The 19,104-nt window shown below is 39.5% G+C and overlaps 1 protein-coding gene across 13 annotated transcripts in view; it reads right to left on the bottom strand.

The window, feature by feature from the left end:
- The window catches only part of cdk5rap2 (CDK5 regulatory subunit associated protein 2), a 162,226-nt gene that overhangs the window by 83,687 nt on the left and 59,435 nt on the right, over nt 1-19,104 (bottom strand). For all 13 annotated transcript variants that reach the window (XM_073052506.1, XM_073052510.1, XM_073052504.1 and 10 more), the window contains 13 exons: nt 18,709-18,843; nt 17,751-17,870; nt 17,551-17,643; nt 15,050-15,268; nt 13,092-13,262; nt 11,959-12,075; nt 9,699-9,836; nt 9,185-9,364; nt 6,310-6,504; nt 4,181-4,366; nt 3,064-3,187; nt 1,968-2,110; nt 1,228-1,344 (listed from right to left, as the gene is read on the bottom strand). In XM_073052506.1, coding sequence (XP_072908607.1) covers nt 1,228-1,344; nt 1,968-2,110; nt 3,064-3,187; nt 4,181-4,366; nt 6,310-6,504; nt 9,185-9,364; nt 9,699-9,836; nt 11,959-12,075; nt 13,092-13,262; nt 15,050-15,268; nt 17,551-17,643; nt 17,751-17,870; nt 18,709-18,843 — 1,938 coding nt within the window. The remainder of the gene's footprint in view (nt 1-1,227; nt 1,345-1,967; nt 2,111-3,063; nt 3,188-4,180; nt 4,367-6,309; nt 6,505-9,184; nt 9,365-9,698; nt 9,837-11,958; nt 12,076-13,091; nt 13,263-15,049; nt 15,269-17,550; nt 17,644-17,750; nt 17,871-18,708; nt 18,844-19,104) is intronic.

The following is a 19,104-nucleotide window of genomic DNA, read 5'->3' as shown; positions in this document are numbered from 1 at the left end:
AGTGTAGCTTTCTGTGTTGTTTTTTTTACGTAGTTCAGTCTAGTTTTTGTACTGTATCATGTAACACCATGGTCCTTAAAAAAGTTGTCTCATTTTTACTGTGTACTGGACCAGCAGTTATGGTCAAAATGACAATAAAAGTGACTTGACTTGAAGTTAATAAATTATCTCCTTCTACCTTAGGCACCGAACTTATCAATCACCCCGATGAGTTATTAACTCCAAACTTTCTGCATAATCAGAGTTGAAATGACCTGGATGAGGAAGTGGAGGGATGGGTTAGTAAGTTTGCTAATGACACAAAGGTTGGAGGTGTTGTGGATAGTGTGGAGGACTGTCAGAGGTTACAGAGGGACATTGATAGGATGCAAAACTGGGCTGAGAAGTGGCAGATGGAGTTCAACCCAGATAAGTGTGAAGTGGTTTTTTTTGGAAGGTCAAATATAATGGCAGAATATAGTATTAATGGTAAGACTCCTGGCAGAGTGGAGGATCAGAGGGATCTTGGGGTCCGAGAGCATAGGACACTCAAAGCAGCTGTGCAAGTTGACTCTGTGGTTAAGAAGGCGTACAATGTATTGGCCTTCATCAATCGTGGAATTGAATTTAGGAGCCGAGAGGTAATGTTGCAGCTATATAGGATCCTGGTCAGACCTCACTTGAAGTACTGTGCTCAGTTCTGGTTGCCTCACTACAGGAAGGATGTGGAAGCCATAGAAAGGGGGCAGAGGAGATTTACAAGGATGTTGCCTGGATTGGGGAGCATGCCTTATGAGAATAGGTTAAGTGAACTCAGCCTTTTCTCCTTGGAGCGAAGGAGGATGAGAGGTGACCAGACAGAGGTGTACAAGATGATGAGAAGTATTGATTGTGTGGATAGTCAGAGGATTTTTCCCCAGGGCTGAAACGGTTGCCACAAGAGGACCCAGGTTTAAGGTGCTGGGGCGTAGGTACAGAGATGATGTCAGGGGCAAGTATTTTACTCAGAGAGTGGTGAGTGTGTGGAATGGGCTGCCAGCAATGGTGGTGGAGGCAGATACGATAGGGTCTTTTAAGAGGTCTTAGATAGGTACTGGAGCTTAATAAAATAGAGGGCTATAGGTAAGCCTAGTAATTTCTACAGTAGGGACATGTTCAGCACGACTTTGTGGGCCAAAGGGCCTGTATTAAACTGTGGGTTTTCTATGTTTCTATAACCCTTAGAAAGGATGGCCCTGAAAATCTTACTTTAATGACTTCATTGTTAATTTGCAAGGCTTTAGTTAATTCTTCAACATTTTCAGCCTGTATTTGAGCATCTTTTTCCAACTGGTCAAGAAGAGCTTGAAGTCGAATCACTTCCATCTGCAAAATTGAGATTTAAAAAAAAGTTCTCAGCAATTAAGCCCAAATAGGAACATAGAACAAAATAAGCCCTTTGGCTCACAATATTGTGCCAACCTTTTAACCTACTCCAAGATCAATCTAACTGTCCCCTCCCGTTCAGCCCTCCATTTTTCTTTCATCCATGAGCCTTCTCAGAATCTCTTAAAAGTCGCTAATATATCTGATTCTACACCACCCACCACTCTCTAAAAATAACCTCCCCCTGACATGCCCCCCTATACTTTACTCCAGTCAGCTCAAAATTATGCCCCCTCCTATTAGCTATTTCCATCGTGGGAAAAAGACCCTGGCTATTCACTCCATCTGAGTCTCTTATCATCTTCTACACTTCTATCAAGTCACCTCATATCCTCCTTCACTCCTAAGAGAAAAACCCTAGCTTACTCAACCTATCCTCATAATACATGCTCTTTGATCCAGGCAGCATCCTGGTAGTTTCCTCTGCATCCTTTATAAGGCACTACATACCGGTACTTCCTATAATGAGGCAACCAGAAGTGAACACATTACACTACAGAATTCAATGGGAAACAAAGTCATTGATTATGCTTTGACTTATTTCAGCTGTGTAACAGACGTACTTTTGCCTCATTTTCCCTCTCCAAGGCTTCATCCAATTCTCTGGATTTTTGGGCAAGCACTTTCTTCAAGTTGGCTGAACTCTTCTTGCTATAGGGTACTTTACCATGGACCTCCTCTTCTGCAGAATCCTGAGTAAATTCACCTAAGATGAAATGGGAAGAACAGAAATAAAAAGGTTGAGAGTAATCAGATGGGCCACTTATTGTTTATATGAATGACGATGTGGGAGGCATGATCAGTAAGCTTGCAGATGATTGGCAGAGTTGCTGAAATGTGGAAGGTAGTGTTAATGTGCAGAAAGATATTGATGTGTTGGAGAAATGTGCTTGAAAATGGCAGATGAAGTTCAATCCAGACAAATATCAAATGTGAGACTATGAATTTTGAGGCTAAGACATGCACAATGAAAATTTGGGTCTTTGGGAGTTCTGAAGAGCAAATAGACCTTACAGTACCAATGTATAGATCCTTGAAGGTAGATAACATGGTTAGGAAGGAATATGACCATATGGGACTCTAGCCTTTATTAGCCATAGCATGAAATACTGAGATTGGGAGGCTATGTTGCAATTTCATAAAACTTTAAATGGTCTTCAGCTAGAATACGGAATACATTTCAAGTCACCATGTTGCAGGGAAGATCTGACAACACTTGAGAGGGCACAGAGGGAGTATATCAGGATGTTGCCTGGGATGGCATGGTTCAGTTATGAAGGACTAGAGAATCTAAATCTGCTCCCTGGAACAGAAGAGGTTAAGTGGGGACATGATTGAGGTATATAAAGTTATAAATGTTAAGAAACTGTAAATTGCAGGAAGCATGCCCCAATCAGTAGCAATTAAAACTAGAAGATACAGAATTGGAGTAGGAGGTGGGGAAGGAAAAGAGATTCAGAGGAGATACGAAAGGCAGAGTGTTTCACACAGAGTGGCAAGCATCTGGAATGGACAGCCTGAGAGATTAGTTGAAACTAGATCACTAATATTTATGTGTCCAGATGAGCACTTGAATTATTTTGGTATAGAACATGGCGAGAATGTGATAGGTCGAACAGTCTGTTTCCAGCATGTTCAATTCTATGATTATATACGTACCATCTCTCTCATGCAGCTGTTCCTGCAATATCTGTATTGTTTGCTTCAGCTCAAGAACATGTGAGGAATTCAGTGCTTCATGTTGAGGGGAATGTTGATCTTTTTGCCCGTGTTCTACCAATTTCTACCAAAGAAAGGCAGTTGTCAATAGTATCAAAAACTCAGAATATTAAACGACAGAATTCAATGTTAAGTTTCCAATGGATGACCATTCACTTTGTGCACCTCTCTTCCAGTTCCCAGGCAGAAACTATCTTTTGGTGGCTAGTTCTAAGAGGCAGCAGGTTAGCATAATGCTTTACAATACCACTGACCCGGGTTCAAGAGCATGTCCTCCTGGTGCTCTGATTTTCACCCACATCCCTACAGGTTAGGGTCAGTAAATTGTGAGCATGCAACCCAACGTTGGTGCCAGAATTGTGGCAACACTTGCAGGCTGCTCCCAGTACATCCTCTGACTGTGTTGGCCGTTGGTGCAAATAACACATTTCATTGTATGTTTTGATGTACATGTAACAAATAAAATTAACCTTGGTAAACAGGTATCAGCCAACAGTTTTCCCCACTAAAAATTCAATTCTAGAATAGAACAGATTACACAAAGGCATTGTTACTCAGTGCCCAACTACTATCAATGACCAACTTCAATTTATTAAAATCATTATACCTAATAAAGACCTTTGATAACCAAAAATCCACTTGATCTGAAACAGGCTTTCTTCAATGTATGAAAACCAAAGGCCTTCAAAATCTCCCTGCAACTCTAATAGAACCCTAGACAAATTGCAGAAATATGGCTACATAGTAGTTCACTTTACCCCAGAGGTTCCTGAAGTGTTCCTGAAGCTGTACCTATCCTTATGTAATACATGATGTGTAGTTTTAAAAAAAACACACCACAATTTTGAAAAACAAAAAAAATCATTTAATTACTGGTCTCATATTTGAAAGGATTTAAAATTAGGATAAAATTAATAGATTTAGCCAATCTTTCCACACTACGGCAAGTCACACTATTGCCAGTTATCAGCAAGGTAAACAGTAGTTTCAACATTAATAAGGCACAAATAAAAACCATTCCAAAGCATAGTAACTTGTCCAGCTGCTGCTTACTCACATCAATAATCTTATCTTTTTCATCCAAAGCGGCTTTAAGCTGAGCAATTTGGAGTGTCCGATCTTGGTTTAACATGGGATCGTATCCCACTAGGCCTGATGCAGGTTTCTCAGCATTTTGTTGATTCAGACCCTCAATGCCATGTCCAAGTTTCGACAGACAACTATTAGAATGCTCTGAAGCCTCCTAGAAGGGAATTCATAGAATTATAAAAGTTCAATTGCCTAATTCTATGCAAACAGCAGCCAACTTTGCAATTTTAAAGAGGATTTATTGCCAGCACTGCACAAATCAATAACAACTGTCCAATACTCATAGACAGCAAGTCCTCACCATCAAGGGCATCTTTCAGAGGCAGTGCCTCAAGCTGCTGGCACCTATCATGAGGGCCCTTCACCACTTGGGTCATACTCTCTTCTTATTACTACGTCAGAATTAGGGAGGTGGTACAAGAGTCTGAAGACCCACAACCACAATGCTCCTCCACCAGATTTCTGAATGACCCATGAATATTTCTTTTTCTTTTGTACTATAACCATTTTCCAATTTATAAAAATTATATCTTTTTACTGTACTGCTGCCACAAAACAAATTCCATGCAATATAACCTGATCCTAAGATGTTATTGAATAGCATTATTACTCAAAAAGTCTTGAGCAAAAGGGAACAAAAATCAAAGCAACACCTCCCAATTATCTCCCATCGAAAAGTGCATTACGTCCATAAAATGCTTTTCAGTCAGTCACATCAGTGACAGATGTTTAGCTAATTACTTCAACACTGGCTGGTTGTAACACAGTCAAGGCAGCCTTCAATCAGTTACTGTCACATTTTTAAGTAGGAGACACCAATAATCTGTGTTTTCTGGCAATAAACTCCTCAATAAGCCAACAATTATTTCAACTGTACTATAAACTATACATTACATTTATATAGTGTGTTCAACATAGTACATCATCTCAAGACTCTTTAACTGACCACTGCCAAATGCTTTGTAGTGAGCCACACGAGTTCAGCACATTAGGTCATAGTCAACAGTTTAGTCAGGAGTGGTTTTGAGCACCTCCAAAAGAAATGAAACGTAGAAACAGATTCAGAGACAGAGATCCAGTGCTTAAGGCCTAGCAGCTAATTGTATAGATGGCAGCAATGGGAAAGATCAGAACACACACACACACACACAAACCAGCCCTTCAGTCCACAATGCTTGTGACACTCTGCCAAATTAAATCAAACCTCTTCTGTCTGTACACAATTGTAATCCCCATTCCCAGTCCCTGCATATTCAAGTGCCTATCTGAATGATTCTTAAAGGCTACTATCAAATCTGCTTGTACCACTACCCTTGACAGTATGTTCCAGTCAGATACCAATTTAAAAAAATACTTGCCCTGCTCATCTTCCTTAAACTTAAAATGCATGAGCTCTAGTATTTGTTATTTCACCCTTGGGATACAAATTCTGAAAATATACAACATTTACATTACAAAAAAGGTCTTGGTCCAGGCAAAAAGATCAGCAAAAGAACATATCAATATATCTAATCACATCCATTATGCTTTCTCTAGTTCTTCTAGTCTAGGCATCACCCAACGAATATCTCAACCTACAGAGATGTGGCATCCTGGTAAAACCTCAGAGCTGGGAGCCTCTGTGCCTGTATAATATCAAAGGGTTCTGGAATTGAAAGATTGATTGGACCCGTGTGACAGTCACTGGGTTTTTACGTAATTGCCACTCTTGCAGCCCAAGTCAAAATCTGAGTAGTTCTATAGCAGCAGTAATTTTCATGTTATTTTAGAATCTCAACCAGAATGCAACATCAACCTAGTGCATTATATAATGCCCTTATAAAAGAATTTTGCAATTAACACAAGAATTTCTACAGATGCTGAAAATCTTGAGCAACGCACACAAAATAAGTAGATTAGGCCACAGCTATGAAGGGGAATAAACAGTTGACGTTTTGAGCTGAGATCCCAATGTGCAGTCCTGATGAAGGGTCTTGGCCTAAAATATCAACTATTTATTCCCCTCCACAGATGCTATCTGACCTGGTGAGTTCCTCCAGCACTTTGCGAGTATTGTTCTACCTTCAATTATACTATGTCACCTTCTCGGCCACATACCCTGAGGAGCTGATCCTTGCTGTTAATGGTGTTTAAGAGCTCCTCAATTTCCTTTGCATGCTCTGAGCTCAGCTTCTTCCTCTCTGCCCAAGCATTCTCCAGCATCTTCTCCTGAACCTTTAGCCGCTGATTCAAATGCTCTGCCAGGTCCTTGGTGCCACAATGAGATTGGCTGAGCAATGTGTTTGTCACTTCCTGGTTAGGGTACAAAAGCAATGACATAAAGATCCGAGTACTCTAACAAATGCTCATCTTCATTACAGATAAAGGTAAGCTTTATTTATCACATGTACATTGAAACATACAGTGAAATGCATCATTTTTATCAACAACTAACACCGACTGAGGACACGCTGGAATCAACCCGCAAGTGTTGCCATACTTCCATCAGCAACGTAGCATAACCACAACTTACTAACTCTGACCCGCACATTTTTGGAATGTAGGAGGAACCCAGAACACCTGGAGGAAAGCCACACAGTCACAGGAAGAACATACAAACTCCTTACAGCGAACAGTGGAAAATGAGCCTGCTACACTGAAGTGCCGCCCCTTTGTGCTATCCAGCAAAAATCCTGTTTTATTTTAAACAGGATTTGGAAAAAAATCCTGTTTAAAATAAATCCTGTTTGGAAGGCTTTGGGAAAAAAACATAGGCCGTGCTAAAATGGGTAAAAAATAAATAAAAACAGGCAAATGGAGAAGAACTAATTTTACAAAAGATAAATTCATACCTAGACTAGGTAAACTCAAAACCGTAACTGGAGGAGTAGGCCTTTAAAAAAATGGTAAAAATGCCACAAAAAGCTCAAGAGCGGAAGTTGCAAAAAGGAAATAGGTGGTAAAAGGGGCATGAGTAAAAAAACCACAGAACAGCAAGCAGAAAAGGGAAGCTAACAATATTTCAATCAGATGACCGGGGAAGGGGTTTCCAGAGGGGGAGGGTGGGGGAAGCAAAAACCTACTTAGAGTCAAGAGGCTGTCTGAAATATTAAATGTGTATTTGATATCAGTCTTTGCCATGGAAGATGGTGCTAAAATTTGATGAACAGCTACTAGAAAAGACACCTGTACTGAAAATGGATAAATCACACAGTCCAGATCAGAGAACATCCTAGATGGAGGAAGACAGGATGAGCTAGAAATTTTGCAAATATTATTTTCAGGGTACCGAGGAGTGGGGTAGAACAGGAGGACCTTGGTATAGAGATCCATAATCCTTGAAAGTTGTGTCACAGGTTGATAGAGCCATAAAGACAGCCTTTAGCACTTTGAAGTTGTACAAAATGGTGGTGAAGCCTAATTTGGAGTATTGTGTCCAGTTCTGGTCACCTGCCTACAGGAAAGATGTAATTAAGATTGGAAGATTACAGAGAAAATTTATAAGTTTGTTGCCAGGATTTGAGAACTTGAGTTATAGGGAAAAGCTGAACAGGTTAGGACTTCATTGCCTAGAACGTGCAAAACTGAGGGAAGATTCCATAGTGGTATTCAAAATTGTGAGGGGTATAGATAGGGTAAGTGCAAGCAAGCTTTTTCCACTGTGGTTGGGTGGAACTAGAGGTCATAGGTTAAGGGTGAAAGGTGAAATACTTAAGTGAAACATGAGGGGGAGCTTCTTCATTGAGAGGATGGTGAGAGTGTGGAACAAGCTGCCAGAGGAAGTGATGGATGCCAGTTTAATTTCAACATTTAAGAGTTTGGATAAATACATAGTTGGAAATGTTATGGAGGGCTATGGTCCAGATACAAGTTGATGGGACTAGACAGAATAACAGTTTGGTACACAAGGGCCTGTTTCTGTGCTGTAGAGTTCCATGATTCTGTGGTGCCAAGGACTGGAAAAATGCAAATGTTCAAAAGAGCATTTGTAGAGATAAACCCAGTAACCACAGCCCAGTCAGTCAGTTTAATCTACACAATGGGGGATATTCCAGAAATAGTAAATTGGGGGTAGAGTTAATAGTCACTGGGAAACAGTCTGGATTAGAGAGATACATGGATTTGTTGAAAAGCAAATGCGTATGATATAGCTTTTCAGGTTAAGGTACCAGAAAAGGTTAATGGGGTGGTCAGAAATGGAACTGATGCATTATGTGGACTTACAAAATGTATTTGAAAAGATGCCATTATTAGGGTTGTTATCAAGATCAAAGCTCATCAACTGAGTGGCTCTAACAGCTTAGATGGAAGATTGGCTAAGAAATTCAGGGTTGGGGAGTCTAAAACTAGAGGGCACAGACACAAGAGGGGAGAGATATTTAAAAGAGATTCGAGATTCTTTATACCTGGAATGAACTGCAAGAGAAGATGTCAAGGCAGATATAACTGCAGCATTTACGAGACATGGGTTAAGGATGAAAGGTGAAAACTTCAGGGGAACATGAGGGGAAACCTTTTCATTCAGAGGGTTGTGAGAGTATGGAATGAGCTGCCAGCACAAGTGGTGCATGTGAGCTTGATTTCAATGTTTAAGAGAAGTTTAGATAGGTACATGGATGGTAGAGGTATGGAGGGCTATAGTCTTGGTGCAGATCAATTAGAGCAGTCAGTTTAAATGGTTTGGCACAGAATAGATGGATCAAAGGACCTGCTTCTGTGCTGCATTTTTCTTTGACAATTTGGATAGGTACATGGAGAGATGTGGGCTAATTGAAGGCAACTGGGTTTAGCCAGGAGGATGATGGGCTGAAGGGCTTTCTTCCATGCTGGATTACTCCATGACTCTAAAATGAAGCACAGCAATACTGAAACTGTTCATGGCAGTGCAGTCAGACCAGCTGGATAGTACTACCACAGAATACAGTACAGACTCAACAGGCCATTCTCCATACTCTACCACCCTGTGATCAACTTCTGTTTAGTGATCATTTACCTCCAAGCTATCAGTCTTCTCTTTAAGCAATTGCTGCAGCTGTAATATAACTGCATCCTTCTCACGGAGAGACTGCATCTGACTGTCCTCCAGCTCTTGTTTCAACCTCTGCAAACTCTTGCACATATTTGTCAGGCGTTGCAGCTCGACATCTTTCTCTTTAATCGTACCATCCAAGCTCTTCAAAACAAAATCAAGGGATTAGTGGACTTGCCCAAGAGAGCAGTAATATTGTAATAATTTATTAATTCTATTTATATTTATTGTTTTCTTTAAATTGTGTTCATCATTTTATTGTGTTTTCTTTGTTGCTGAGTTGATTACTGAGCAACAATTATTTCATACTCCTTTACGCTTGTGTACAGGAAATAACACTAAACCATCTTGAATCACAAATAATTTGTTTCGCTAGAACATGATTCTACTATAGAAAGTAGCTTCAGTCAGGTTTAAAGCTTAGGCACAAATTTAGTCGTGCAGTAAACATTTCAGCCTTATTAAACAAAATACTTACATTAATGGTTTCTTCACGATTGGCTAGAAGACTCTTCAGTTGATCAAAATTGTGCTCTTTTTCTCTCAAAGCCAAATGTAACTGCTGAATCTCATTTTCCTTTTCATTGAGAGCTGCGTATTTCTGATCAAGGGTTTGCTTTAAAGAGAAATTAAAAGGACTATTAAAATGAACGGGAAAAATTAAAAGCAGAAAGAGTGAATTATTTTAACAGGAAAATACGGTGACAGTGTTGCAGAAGACATTTTCAGATGACATCAGTGCACAAGCACTTTGAAGCAGGATGTTGATCTAAGACATAATCCCAACAGAAAACTTTTCCCTCCTTAAAATGGCAATGCAAGGCCAATTTATGCCAAAGGCATTACAATGAGATAGGATCTTCTTGGTCTCAAAGATATAAAGATTAGCTTTATTGGTCACGTGTACATCAAAACATACAGTGAAATGAGTCGTTGTGCCAACAACAGTCCAAGGATGTGTTGGGGGCAGCCTGCAAGTGTTGTCATGCTTCTGGTGCCAGCATAGCATGCTCACAAATCACTATCCTAATCCATGTGTTTTTGGAATGTGACAGAAAGCCAGAACACCCCAAAGAAACCCACGTGGTCATGTGGAGAGCGTACAAACTGCTTAGAAACAGCAGCAAAATTGAAGCAGGGTCACTACCACTGTAAAGGGTTAAAACCAGAATTTAAAATTTTGTAGGCACTTCCTTATCTGATGAGGCTTGGGACTCAATTCTCAAATCGGTTAATTCAACCTCTCTTTGTGCTTGCCATTGCCTTTTACAGCTTAAGATTGTTCATACAGCCCATATGTCTAAATCTAAATTATCTCGATTTTACCCTAACATCAGTCCGCTTTGTGATAAATGCAAAAGGGGCGAGGCCTCTCTCATTCATATGTACTGGCTTTGTCCTAGCTTGGAGAAATTTTGGAAAGATGTCTTCATAACGTTATCGCATATTCTGAATCACCACCTGGAACCTAACCCTTTAATTGCTTTGTTCGGTTTCTGGGGTGAGACAGATTTATGTCTGAGTTCGACTAAGTGTCGAATATTATCTTTTGCCTCTCTCCTGGCTAGACGTTTAATTCTCCTTAGATGGAGAGATGTTGCCCCGCCCACGCATGCTCAATGGCTTAACGATATTATGGCCTGCTTAGACCTTGAAAAAATTCATTATTCAGTTCTTAATTCGGATTTAAAGTTCCATAAGGTCTGGGGACCTTTTATTGAGTACTTTCATAACCTTCCTCTTGACTAAGGTTTTTTCTCGGTCCCTTGCTTTCAGCTCCTTTTTTTTGTTGGTAGTAGGCATTAATATCTTCTGTTGCTAAGTGTATTTACAGTTTTGGGCGTTTGATTGTCCTGATTTATATTCTCTATATTGGGTTGTGGTTGGTCTGGAGTTTTTTTTGTTGCGGGGCTTGGGGAGGATACTAATTTTACATGTCTTCAATTTGGGTGCTTTCTCAATGATCTTTCTTTGTATCATATTATTATTGTATGTTTATTTTTGCACTGTATTAATGTTCATTTTGATCTGGTTTTTTTTTATCAGTAGCTATGTAGAAAATGTATTAAAAAACTAATAAAAAAATTAAAAAAAAAAATTTGTAGGCACTTACATATAGCTAGGCAATCCAAGGATTTTCCACAGTACTGTATTTGTCAATGTGGAGTGGAGAGTGAGTTTGTAAGTCTGGTAGGATTAAAGGATGTTGGGAATATGGCGAGGGGGGCAGTGTCACTGGACAGGTGCGGGACAGGAGGCAGAGAAGGAGCGCCAGGGCGGGGGGGGGGGGGGGGGAAGTACCATGGGTGCAGACATACCCAGCCCTGAGACACCAGGCAAGGTCATTTGGTTCCAAGCAATTGGTTTAATGATCATTACAGAATGTCTCTGATGCCTCTTGCTCCCTCCTTTTTTTCCCTCAAAAATGATCTTCTTCTCCCTGCCCCCTTCCAGTTCACAATGGAGACCCAGATCAGAACCAGGTTTAATATCATTCACAATGTCATTTGTACATAAAATTACTACAGTACTGTGCAAAAGTCTTAAGCACCCTAGCAACAGTACTGTAGTAATTTTATGTACAAATTTCATGACATTTTGAATGAAAGACTTTTGCACAGTACTGTAAATGAAACCATTTTGCGGCAGGCCTTAGAATTTGAACTGGTACATAACATTGTCCTATACACATCTAGACAAAAAATAACTACATGTGTTGAATTTGCTGTAGGGAGTACCTCGAGAGCCATATCTTTTTCCCTCAGACGATCACGCAGTTTAGCTAATAAGGCATCTTTTCCACTTGGACTCTGATCTGCTGCTTGTGGAACTCCTTTTAGCAGCTCCATGTATTCCTGTGTATGGGTGGAGAGAGCGAGTGAGAGAGGAGGAGAGTGCAGTCAGTACTAAGATTCAATAACTGCAAGATAAAGGCTGAGCTGTTACTAGGTTTAAATATTAACACCTGCACCCACTAATGATTTTCAGTGTCATCTTGATTTCAAAGCTTGTATCCAAAGTAGGCTCTATGCTGGTTCAAAAGCCTAGCGACAATTAAATATCAACAATATTGGCCTGAGGATTATGGGTTTGAAGTCCCACTAACATATTTAGATACCAAAATCTAACTTAACTAAATGTTGAACAGTTTACTTCTCTCAATGAAAACATTCAAAATTTTATGAAAGTAATGTGTTCACTTGTGAATGAATCAATTAAGACACAAGCCGCTTTTACAGTTATTAAATGAAGTCCCTCTCAATGCATTATTCTGCATCTTATAGTAATTGTTCCAATTAAGATTGTATTGGTGTAATGTGTAATTCCCCATATGTGGCTTGCTACAATACAAACCCTGGAATAAGCTATATACCAGGAGGATTTTTAATTGGGTAAACAAGAATTTCTCCAGAGTGGCACAGATCTTTATAGAACCAAGGGTGTATTGAAGATGCTCAGGGAGAAGCAAGGGAGACTACAGGGCAGAAGCTGATGGAAGCCAAAAATGAAATAATACAACTTTATTTTCTCAATATTTAAATGACACTGCAATTTATCCCTAACTAAACAGTTCTTTTCCACATCCTATCTATTCAAAGTGCTAATGTTGCCTTCCAGTTAGCCATATGTCATAAACATATTCAGTTCTACTTACATATAGCCAGATAAGAATCTATCCCAATTACCAAGGATAATAGACTCATATTTACAATTCAGAAATATACTCAGTAGGTATCAGTTACTGACAAACAGCTAACGAGCAATTGCTCAGATTAGCTTCCTACAAAACTGCATTAAGTATTATACAGCATTCATTTCAGTCTTGTATCTAATGAGATTATTTTGGGTCAATGGTTTTGCTGGCCCACACCTGAAGGAGCCTATCCTTGTTGTTTAAGCTGTCCGTTAACCGCTCAATAACCAGCTCTTGGCTCTGCAGTTTCTGCTTGTTCTCGGTTAACTGAGACTGGTACTGGTGCTCTAATGCACGCTCTTTCTCCGCCAACTCAGCACCCAACTTCTGAATGTGATTCTGAATATCCTGCAGACAGCAAGAGAAACAATATTTTACACATTGAAATAAAGGGAGACAAAGTATCTACAGATGCTGCTTGACCTGCTGAGATTCTCTTGCCATTTGTTTGTAAAAACTGTGCGATTAGCAAAAGGAGTAACTCTTAAATGTGAAAGCAGAAAATTTACACCGTTGCCTTTTACTTTTTAAATTTGAAGCTATAAGTTTCCTTTTAAGATTATTCCCACACCTACACTGAAGATTTATTATTCCATTGTACAGTGGAGATGGGTCATGTTATTGGCATGATTTGGAAAATATTTTATTCAACAGCATAGAGAATACAGAAAGTCACCAACAGACAGTACAACTGATAGTAATCCATTTATTAAGAGCTGACTAGCCTCGGAGGTTATTTACATGTTAAAAACTGCTTGCAAGAAAAAATACCTCAAGCGCTTTAATTTATTCTTAGACAGTAATAATCTGATCAGGTTCAAAACTAGATGTTTGGTGATCCTCTGTCTATAGTTTTGTAAAAGTATTTAATGTGCATGGGCTAATCACCATACAATTATTCATTATCCATGTAGGAAAGTCTGAAGTCAAGAGGTGGCTTTAGATCTAAACCAGATGTTGAGGGAAAAGTTTGAAATGCAATAGATTTAGTACCTTAATTTTTTTTAAAAAACCAGGAATCAATATAGAAAAAAATGTAACTAAATATGAATGAGGTTTGGTATCTTAAGAAATTATTTCTGTAGAGAATGTCTCATGGTCAAACGACTGCATCAAGACTCATAGCTCCACCAGACTGCAGTATCTGCAGCCTCTTGTGTCACTGTGCATCTTTATTATTTGGGTGAGGTCGAATTTAAAGCATTAGAGGTAATACAAATTGAAATATGGAAATGTCACTCAGTAGGTAGGCCCAATTAAATCAAAAATACCAACACAAACACTTGCTGAGTTAATTGAATTTATGATAATAATGGTGCATCAATTAGGGAAAAATGTTAAATTATAGAAATAATTGAAAACCCTTCTTTACAAAAACATTGATGAAACTATCAAAAACAGCTGTGTACAGTCATACTAAAAGAAGATTTCAAAACAATTCAATACATGAAATACTTTGGGACTTTTGATAAATTAAGGAGAATGGAGGGGACTTTTATTGGATTTGATATTTTATTGTTATGGTGACAGTGAAAAGTAACTTCAAAATGCACCATCTACACTTTCTTAGGAGATTAAAGCAGGCAATGCTCCCCATTCCTATTCTAACAACTTTCTCCAGGAGCACCATCAAGAGTGTCCTGTCTGGCTGTACCATTCTGTGGTGCGGAAGCTACAAGACATTCGACCTCAAGACCCTACAGCAGATAGTAAAAACTGCCAAGAGAATCACCGGGGTCTCCCTCACCCGTTTATGATATTTACTGGGAGCACTGTAAATGAAGGACCCAAAGCATTGTTGAGAACCATTACCACCCATCCCACAATCTCTTTGACCTACTACTGTCAGGGAAGTGGGTACAGGAGCATCAGGACTAGGAATGCCAAACTGGGTACAGCTTCTTCCTTGCAGACCGAGAGAATAATGACTACCCAGCCAACATCAAGGTCTCATCTTTAGGAAAGCAAGCCGTTTACCTGTGCTATGCACTACATGCATTTTTCACACTATATTTTATCAACTTAGGTAATACTTTGTTTTGTGTGTTGTGAGAGATACATGTTTTGGGAGTGCACCATTGTTTCATTTGAAAAACATTTACAGAATAGACAACATTTGCAGAATAGACACCAACATTTATAGTCTTGTCACTCTTTGTTTTCTGAAGTTGCAGATCTTCCAACTCTTCTTCAAGCTTAACCTTTATCGCAGTCAAATCCTTTAGCTCCTGCTCTCGCCGGCTCAGTGCTCTTTGCAACTTCTGAACCTCCAACGCTTTTCCATTACGATCAGCCTGAACCTCAGCAAGCTCACTTTCTTTCTCAGTAAGGAGACTTTGATATTCTTCAGCTCCCTGAAGATAAAAAAAAGTCCAAATGTGAAATTTGGCAAATTGGTTTATTACTGTCACGTGTACCAAAGTACAGTGAAAAACTTGTCTTGCACATCATTCATACAGATCATTTTATTAACATATGACACAAGAGCATAATTAGGCCATTCAGCCCATCAAGTCTACTCTGCCATTCAATCATAGCTGATTATTATCCCTGAACCTCATTCTCCTACCTTCATCCTGTAACAACAATGCACTGAATTAATACAAGGTAAAACAATAAGAGAATGCAAAATAAAGAGTGACACATTAGCACAGCAGTTAGCGTAATGCTTTACATGCCAGCTTTAAAATTGGGGACAATTCTCTTTTTTTAAGGAACTTGTGTGTTCTCCCCACGACAGTGAAGTTTCCCCCGGGTTCTCCTGTTTCCTCCCACATTCCAAAGTGTACAGTTAGGGCTAGCTGGAGCCAGAAGCACGGTGATACAAACCTAGCTCTTTTAATTTGACATTAAATAGGCATTTCACTGCAAGTTTCAATGAGTAAGTGACAAAGTTAATCTCTAAATTCAGTTACAGAAAAGAGGTGCAAACCATAACAAGATTAGATTTTATAAAACCGTTCAATAGTCTTAAAGTGCATACAAGAAGTATTCACAACCCCCCTGGAAGTTTTCATGTTTTATTGTTTTACAACATTGAAGCACAGTGGATTTAATTTGGCTTTTTTGGCATTGATCAACAGAGAAAGACACTTTCATGTCAAAGTGAAAACAGATCTCTATAAATGATCCAACTTAATTACAAATATAAAACAATAACTGATTTCACAAGTATTCACTCCCTTCAAGTCAGTATTTAGTAGGTGCACCTTTGGTAGCAATTACAGCCTCGAATCTGTGTGGATAGGTCCCTACCAGCATTGCACATCTGGACACTGCAATTCTGTCCCCCCATTCTTCATTACAAAACTGCTCAAGCTCTGTCAGATTGTATGGGGACTGTAACTGAACAGCCATTTTCAAGTCCAGCCACAAATTCTCAATTAGATTAAGGTCTGGATTCTGACTGGACCACTCCAGCACATTAACTTTGCTATTTTCAAGCTATTCCTGTGTAGCTTTGGCTTTATGCTTGGGGTCATTGTCTTGCTGGAAACAAATCCTCTCCCAAATCACAGTGCTCTTGTAGGCTGCATCAGGTTTTCCTCCAGGATGTCCCTGTATTTTGCTGCATTTACTTTACCCTCTACCTGCACAAATCTTCCAGGGCCTGTTCCAATGAAACATCCCCACAGCATGATGCAGCCAACAGCATGCTTCATGGTAGGCACGGTGTTTTTGATGATGCGCAGAGTTTGGCTTATGCTAAACACAGCATTTAGTCTAATGGCCAAAAAGCTCATTTTTGGTTTAAATCGGATCATAGAACCTTCTTCCAGCTGACTTCAGAATCTCCCACGTGCCTTCTGGCAAACTAGCTGAGATTTCATGTGTTTATTTTCCCCCAAACAGTGGCTTTCTCTTTACACTCTCCCATAAAACTGTGACTGGTGAAGCACCCGGGCAACAGTTGTTAAATGCGCAGTCCCTCCCATCTCAGCCACTGAAACTTGTAACTTCTCCAGGGTTGTCGTAGGTCTTTTGGTAGCCTCCCTCACTAGTTCCCTTCTTGCACGGTCACTCAGTTTTTAAGGACAGCCTGCTCCAGGCAGATTTACAGCTGTGTCATATTTTTGCCATTTCTTGATGATTGGCTTAACTGTATTCCAATGGATATTCAATGTCTTGGAAATTTTCTTGTATCCATTTTCTAACTTGGCTTTTCAATAACCTTTTTGCAGAGTTGCTTGGAGTGTTCTTTTATCTTCATGGTGTAGCTTTTGCCAGGATACTGACTCACCAGCAGTTGGATCTTCCAGATACAGTCAATTGAAGCACATTGACTGCACATAGATCTCCAAAAATATATCTCCATTTAACTAATCATGTAACTTCTAAAACCAATTGGCTGCACCAGTGATGATTTGGTATGTCATTTTAAAGAGGGGTGAATACTTATGTAAACACTGACCTTGTGGTTTATATTTGTAATTAATTTAGATCACTTTGTAGAGATTTGTTTTCACTTTTTCTGTTGATCTGTGTCAAAAAGGATAAATGAAATCCACCATGATTCAATGTTGTACAATAATAAAACATGAAAACTTCTGGGGGTCTGGGCGGGTTAACACATTTTACAGGCACCATATAACTAAAAAGGGACTCCAACACTGAATTATGCAGCTTTGGATCATACCTGAAATTTCTGCAGCTGGGCTTTATGTAATGAATCCCTCGCTTTAACCAGGGCATTATCTCGCTCTTCAATCTCAAGATAAAGCTCCTTGATCTGATTTCAAACAGGAAATTAATTACATGTCCAAAATGAACTGCTTGTGTAAAACTTTCAAAGACTTTTGAACAAGGCAGAAAATTTTCAGCTTGAGAGACACAGACCTCATTATCCTTAGTCTTCAGAGCCAAAGTCAGTCCTTGAATGGTTTTATCACGTTTCAGACTGTTCTGCTTCTCAGCAGCCAGATCATTCATCTTCTCATTAGCCTGTCCTTGAAGAGCCTACACACAAAAAAAATTCATAGATATTAATCTGATGAAAACTAGTTTATGATCCACCAGCCTTCCTTGGAAATCAAATTGTTTCAGAATCAGGTTTATTATCACCAGCACGTGACATGAAATTTGTTAAGTTAGCTGCAGCAAGTTAATCCAGCAGAGAGAGAAAAAATAATAAATAAAATAAAACATAATAATAAACAAACAAGTAAATCAATTATGTATATTGAATAGATTTAAAAGAATGTGCAAAAACAGAAAAAAAATCTGTATATTAAAAAAAGTGAGGTAGTGTCCAACGATTCAATGACCATTTAGGAATCAGATGGTGGGGGAAGAAGCTGTTTCTGAATAGCTGAATGTGCCTTCAGGCTTCTGTACCTCCTACCTGATGGTAACAATGAGAAAAGGGCATGTCCTGGGTGCTGGAGGCCCTAAATAATGGACGCTGCCTTTCTCAGACACCACTCCCTAAAGATGTCCTGAGTACTTTGTAGGCTAGTGCCCAAGATGGAGCTGACTAGATTTATAACACTCTGCAGCTTCTTTCTGTCCTGTGCAGTAGCCCCCTCCCCCACCCATACCAGACAGTGATGCAGCCTGTCAGAATGCTCTCCAAGGTACAACTATAGAAGTTTGTTGAGTGCCAGGTTGTTGCTGCAGCACCACCCCACTGGTTGGTATAACTCACTCCTGTACGTCCTCTCGTCATCACCTGAGATTCTACCAACACTTTTCGATTGATTTCTAATTAATCAATAAATTCTTGGAAGGACCAAAAACACATTTAAAACCAAAGCATACTTACATGCTTCAGGAGAAAAAAAAACAGGATTGGTACCTCATTTGCAGCATCTGCTTCCTTTAACTTCTCTTGTAAAGTACTGTTAGCAGTTTCGGCCATCTCAAGGTCGGCTTTCAGCTGTTTAGCCTCCATCTCCAACTGCCCTAGCTGCCTCTGTTTCTCTGCTAGGTTCTGCAACAGAAAGCAAAAAATGTCTCCCCGTTACCACATGGGTTTCCTTAGGGTGATCTGGTTCCTTCCCACATTCCAAAGATGTATAAGTTAGGGTTAGTAAGTTGTGGACATGCTATGTTGGTGCCAGAAGTGTAGCAACACTTGCAGGCTGCCCCCAGCACACCCTCAGACTGTGTTGGTCTTTGATGCAACTAATGCACTTGACTGGATGTTTTGATATACATGTGAAAAATAAAACTTATCTTTAAAGTTCAAAGT

This window comes from Hemitrygon akajei, chromosome 7, assembly GCF_048418815.1.
Source record: "Hemitrygon akajei chromosome 7, sHemAka1.3, whole genome shotgun sequence".
NCBI lineage: Eukaryota > Metazoa > Chordata > Chondrichthyes > Myliobatiformes > Dasyatidae > Hemitrygon > Hemitrygon akajei.
Note: the sequence above shows the minus strand (reverse complement) of the source record. Positions and strands in the feature narration are given on the sequence as shown.